The sequence below is a fragment of the Oncorhynchus masou genome, chromosome 24, assembly GCF_036934945.1.
Source record: "Oncorhynchus masou masou isolate Uvic2021 chromosome 24, UVic_Omas_1.1, whole genome shotgun sequence".
NCBI lineage: Eukaryota > Metazoa > Chordata > Actinopteri > Salmoniformes > Salmonidae > Oncorhynchus > Oncorhynchus masou.
In genome coordinates, this window is record NC_088235.1 from 95,465,706 (window position 1) to 95,471,705 (window position 6,000).

Sequence of the window (6,000 nt, forward strand, 5' to 3'; positions counted from 1 at the left end):
GCCGACCACCTGACCCTGATTATCACTGCAGGTCCAGAGGCCCGGTTAAAATCCTATCAGAACAACCCCAGAGTAGTCACATTAAAAATAAAAATAAACAAACTGCTAACCCCTAGACAAAGCACTGGGGGCGTAACATGGGGGCATATTTCCATCATGTTACATTTCATTTGTATTTTTTAGGAGATTGGGAAGGGGGGTGTGTGTGTGTGTGTGTGTGTGTGTGTGTGTGTGTGTGTGTGTGTGTGTGTGTGTGTGTGTGTGTGTGTGTGTGTGTGTGTGTGTGTGTGTGTGTGTGTGTGTGTGTGTGTGTGTGTGTGTGTGTGTGTGTGTGTGTGTGTGTGTGTGTGTGTGTGTGTGTTTTGGTTGAGGGTGGGGAAGAGGAGGGGAAGAAGGCGGAGGTTAGCTGGCGGCTGCAAACAGCAGGGAAATTCACAGCGACAAGCCGTGTCGTAAAAGGGGAAATCGATAAGACAGACACAAGAGAGCGGAGTGTGGACTTAGGACAGCAATCCAAGCGAATTGCTCAGATCGTGCTCCCACCACTCTAATGGCCCTGACAGCAAGCTGCGGTGGCGTGCTGTGGTGAAAGCTACGACGAGGACGAGAGAGGACGGTCACAGTCACACACAGCCGCGCAGCTCGGCTGCTGGCTTCCTGTCCCGTCCCTAAGCCTCACTCGTCGTGCCTCAATGGCCGTATGATAATGAGATGAAATGTCTCCAGTGAAAAAAGCCATGTATGTGGTGTATTCAAATCCCCCTCCCTGGCTCGCTCTCCGCTCGTCTCCCTCCCACAGAACAGGCTGTGATAACCATGAGAGAGCAGTGCTAAAGTTTTCAAGCGCTGTTCTCAGACAGCACTCTGACCTCATGGATATCGTTATTCTTGGACGCCTGCTTGCTCCACTGTATCCTAAAATGCTACAATATGTTATTTTCCACACATGTGCATAGCCTTAAAAGAGCCTCTTACTGCATAACAAGAGAAGGATATCATCTTATCTGTATGATAAGAGAAGGATATCTATCATCTTATCTGGATGGTAAGAGAATAATATCATCTTATCTGTATGATAAGAGAAGGATATCTATCATCTTATCTGGATGGTAAGAGAAGGATATCATCTTATCTTAATGATAAGAGAAGTATATCTATCATCTTATCTGGATGGTAAGAGAAGGATATCTATCATCTTATCTGGATGGTAAGAGAAGGATATCATCTTATCTGGATGATAAGAGAAGGATATCTATCATCTTATCTGGATGGTAAGAGAAGAATATCTATCATCTTATCTGGATGGTAAGAGAAGGATATCATCTTATCTGGATGATAAGAGAAGGATATCATCTTATCTGGATGGTAAGAGAAGGATATCTATCATCTTATCTGGATGTTAAGAGAAGGATATCATCTTATTTGTATGATAAGAGAAGGATATCTATCATCTTATCTGGATGGTAAGAGAAGGATATCATCTTATCTGGATGATAAGAGAAGGATATCTATCATCTTATCTGGATGGTAAGAGAAGAATATCATCTTATCTGGATGATAAGAGAAGGATATTTATCATCTTATCTGGATGGTAAGAGAAGGATATCATCTTATCTCTATGATAAGAGAAGGATATCTATCATCTTATCTGGATGGTAAGAGAAGGATATCATCTTATCTGGATGATAATAAAATAGCACATAAAATATGGTTCCCCGTTCTCAATATAGGATTTGGGGAGATATAATAAATTATTCATACATTTTAGTATTCTGGAGTGGGTTTGATTACTATGTAGTTTATTTCCTTTGTCTCTCTGCAGCAATATACTTCAATAGTATTTGTGTTAAAAATTACAGATTTACCTCAGTATCAAACCCATTCACAAAGCAAAGCCCGGGAAAGCTGTCAGCTTAGAAACAGTGAATGACCTTTGTGCTCGTCCAGCTTTACAGACGGAGAAGAGAGAGAGAGAAAGACACGAGAAAGAGAGGTCAGGAATATGTCCCATCTATCTGTTTTACGATGAAAAGCCTCCCCTCTCTGTGTTGATAATGACTGAGCAGATGCATAATGCGATTTGTGGTAGACTAGAGCAGTAATTACAGTTAGGAAATAGGCAGAGTGTCACCAAAGTCAGACATTTTAAAACTTTTATTTTGCTCCATTTTTTATTACAGACTTTCTTCTGCCTGAAATAACGGGCTTTGAAATTAAAGGCTGTCGAGGACCATTTCCATTTTCTTCAGATGACATGAAATTTGCTATTCATATCCCAAATGCTCTTTAGCAGCTCGTCTCCAGGACTGGAAATGGCCTACAAGTATTTCATTGTGTTTTCATTCAATCTCCCAATGTCATAATTTTCTACCATTGATTCCTCTTAGGACTGTTTTGTGACTTTTGTTTTAAGGTCCTTTTCAGATGTTGTCACTGTTATTGTGTGTCATTAAATGTGGCAGGCGTTTCTATCAATCCCAGTGATACAAGATTGCAATCATATTGGTTTTGAAGTGAAGACAAAATGTTTTCATAATAATAATTTTAGCACACTGTATGTGATCAGATAGTGATATTTGTGATTTACAGAATTTTCAGTTGCTTCAAACAAGTACAATTGTTATGACAATTTAATTCTGAAATATGAGGTCTAGTTTACTGTAATTTGAGTGAATTAGATGTTCATCCAATGCAGATTTGGCTTGAGGCTGTAGGGGATTATAGGTTGAGTAGTTTAGGAGTTGTTCTAGCATTAGGACCGTAGTTACTACATGTGCCCTTAGGACTACACAGATACAGCATTCAATGCTGCAGATGAGATGATATAATACTCTTATTGAACTGCATAATGAATATGAACTCTGAAAGAAAAGAGAGAAAAAGCATAGAAAACCTTTTTTATATTTTTTATATCTTTGAACTTGTCCCATCGCTGAAACTCTGCTACGGACTCGGGAGAGGCAAAGGTCGAGAGCCATGCGTCCTCCGAAACACGATCCTGCCAAGCTGCACTGCTTCTTGACACATTGCTCGCTTAACCCGTAGCCAGAGAAAACCATGTTATGGGTATATGCCTGTGTCCTTTGCCTGTACTCATCTTTCCTCTCTCCTGTCTCTTTGGTCTCTCTCAGGCAAACGGAGGCTGGCAGGATGCAACCACCCCCTCATCAGTGACATCACCCACAGAAGGACCTGGAAGTGTTCACTCTGACACGTCCAACTGATCCCTCCACCCTCCACCACCATCCGGACACCCCCGACCTCCACCCTCGATCAGCCAGCCCCCAGTCAGCTCCCCTTCAGAACGGGAGGTATCACTAGACTGGTCACAGAGCAAGAGACCTCTCTCTACAGGTGGGGACTACAGGATGAAACGCCATCATCACCACCACAGACAGTTCTTCATGTCTTATGTCCCGTCTCTACAACCAACTATGACACAGTCAGTCAGTAGCCTGAGTAAGGCTCTGTTCTCCCATTTATCTACGACCTCATTCACTGTCTGTCTGTACAGTTTTCTTCACCAGATATCCATGTTGCCTCTGTGTGATCTGACTTATAACACAGCAGGCAAATAGTTACAACACGTATACACAGTATTGCCCGTATCTTGTAAATTGAAATGCTTTTCTCACTACCTCTATTGAAAATAACAACAATACAACAACTTCTAAAAAAGCATAGTTTTCCTTTCTTCGTAATAACTGACATTGACAGTAGCTCCCAATCTCCCTTGTCCTGTCTCAAGGCTTGTTTTGAGGACAGTTTTGCCTTTGTGTCAACTTTTACCCTATATAATTACTTAATTCCCAACATTTGTTTTGTCCATAGTGCCAAAGTTCAACACAGGAGGGGAATTTTTATATGACATTGTGCTTGTGGAAAAATACATATCCATCTGACGTTTCACATCTTTTACTGTGGCTTAATAACATGTCTGGTTAGTAGCTAACAATGGGATGATTTGAAAGGAGAACCTTGAGATTCAAATGTTCCTCCTCATTTTAGGCATTCTGTTTCAGAGCTTCTACAATGGTCAATAAAACATGACACATTTTTAGTGCAACAATGGCGTGTGTTCTGTTCATACTGAATGAGTGGTCAACAATGCATAAGCAAAACACAAAAGAGTAACGTTATACTCCAGAACTAATGGAAGGGATGGTTTGGAAGGTTATAAAGAAATGGATCATGGTGATTCTAGCTTCATGGTGATTCCAGCTTCATGGTGATTCCAGCTTCATGGTGATTCCAGCTTCATGGTGATTCCAGATAAATTTTTTAAACTGATACTCAGTCCACACTACAAATAGAGCAAGAAGCTTATAGCTTCATGGTGATTCTAGCTTCATGGTGATTCTAGCTTCATGGTGATTCTAGCTTCATGGTGATTCTATCTACTGGAATTCTAATGCATTTCCTGCACTTGATATATTGTTTGTAGTGTGGACTGAGTATCAGTTTAAAACATGTATCCGGAACACTTAATCAGTGGGTACATTAGCATCAATTAAAATAAGCAAATATAATGTCTTTAAGCACAGTCACTTCCAGTGATTACCCTATGAAGGGTAACATATGTATTTGTCAAAGGGAAGAACACAGTACAGAGAACACACATTAATAATATGCTTGTATCATTTTCATATTTTGAACATATGGTGTGTGTACATACATACATACATACATACATACATACATACATACATACATACATACATACATACATACATACATACATACATACATATACACACACCCACCCACACACACACACACACACACACACACACACACACACACATACATACATACATACATATACATACATACATACATACATACATACATACATACATACATACATACACATACATACATACATACATACACTACCATTATCACTGTACATCAGTGTTATCAAAATAGCCAAATACTGCTGGTAACCAAAACCACTTGTGTAAGGTGTAAGTGCAAAAAAGGCATTTTAATGTAAATGTTCATTCTGACGTTGTGTAACCAGGTGGTAGTCATGGAATACACAACTAAACACAATTCTGAAATATTTCTCAAAGTTACTCTTTTCCCTCATAATTTCATGTTATTGGTGCTAATTTGTTTCATTTTTTTTTTGAATAGTTCATTTCTGTCCATTTATTATTGTCACTGAGTTTGAACATCCGTCATCATTCTGTTTTTACATTTTGGTTATCAAGGTTGGTCTCTACTCACTCTTATATTACAGCTTTCTCCTAGCATTTGACTTGAGTCTAAATTACGCAAAAAAATCCAAAATGTGGTATTAGATTTATTCATTTGGTTGTAGCTACAGTATTTGCTTACACACAATTACACATTGCCTTCTTGTGCAATTCAACATATCCACCCTACCATTCCCTTGATACCAAAAAATAACTGCAGAAGCTTCAGCTCTATAGATTGGATTCAGCTTAACCAATTTAGCTTTGTTTGTTTTGTATAATGGTGTATTATCTGAAGTATTCATCTCATAGAAATGTTCAGGTATTCTCTCTGTACTACAAAACCAAAAATACACTAGTGTTTGTTTATAGATATGACATGGAAAAGACTAACCCTGATAGCACACAGACAGATACAGAAGATGTTGGGATATATTTTTATGTCCTCATGTTGTGAATAACTTGCATCATAATTGTTTTCTTTATCGTTTTGCTTTTATTTTGCGTGGTTACAGGATTTACAGTACGTTACATTTTATTTTCTTGCTAGCATAATGTGAATTTGCTAAAGATTGCTCTATAGAGTATAAGCAGATGTGGACAGTATCCATTTTAAAACAAAGCAGCTACAGTAGGCCGTCATTGTAAATAAGAATTTGTTCTTTACTGACTTGCCTAGTTAAATAAAGGTTCAATTAAATGAAAAAGTCATGTTTGACAGACACAGACAGATAGTAGGAAAGAGTTCCTCTCACATTACAGATATAATCCACACACAGTTCATTTTGTACTTTCAGTC

The 6,000-nt window shown here is 38.8% G+C and overlaps 1 protein-coding gene across 4 annotated transcripts in view; it reads left to right on the forward strand.

Moving 5' to 3' along the window:
* The window catches only part of LOC135513076 (pre-B-cell leukemia transcription factor 1), a 113,272-nt gene extending 108,470 nt beyond the window's left edge, over positions 1-4,802 (forward strand). For 2 of the 4 annotated variants that reach the window (XM_064935756.1, XM_064935757.1), the window contains one exon: positions 3,132-4,802. In XM_064935756.1, coding sequence (XP_064791828.1) covers positions 3,132-3,224 — 93 coding nt within the window. In that variant the 3' untranslated portion in view covers positions 3,225-4,802. The remainder of the gene's footprint in view (positions 1-3,131) is intronic. The other 2 variants (XM_064935758.1, XM_064935759.1) reach the window with 1 other exon arrangement.
* Positions 4,803-6,000: the final 1,198 nt, after the last annotated feature.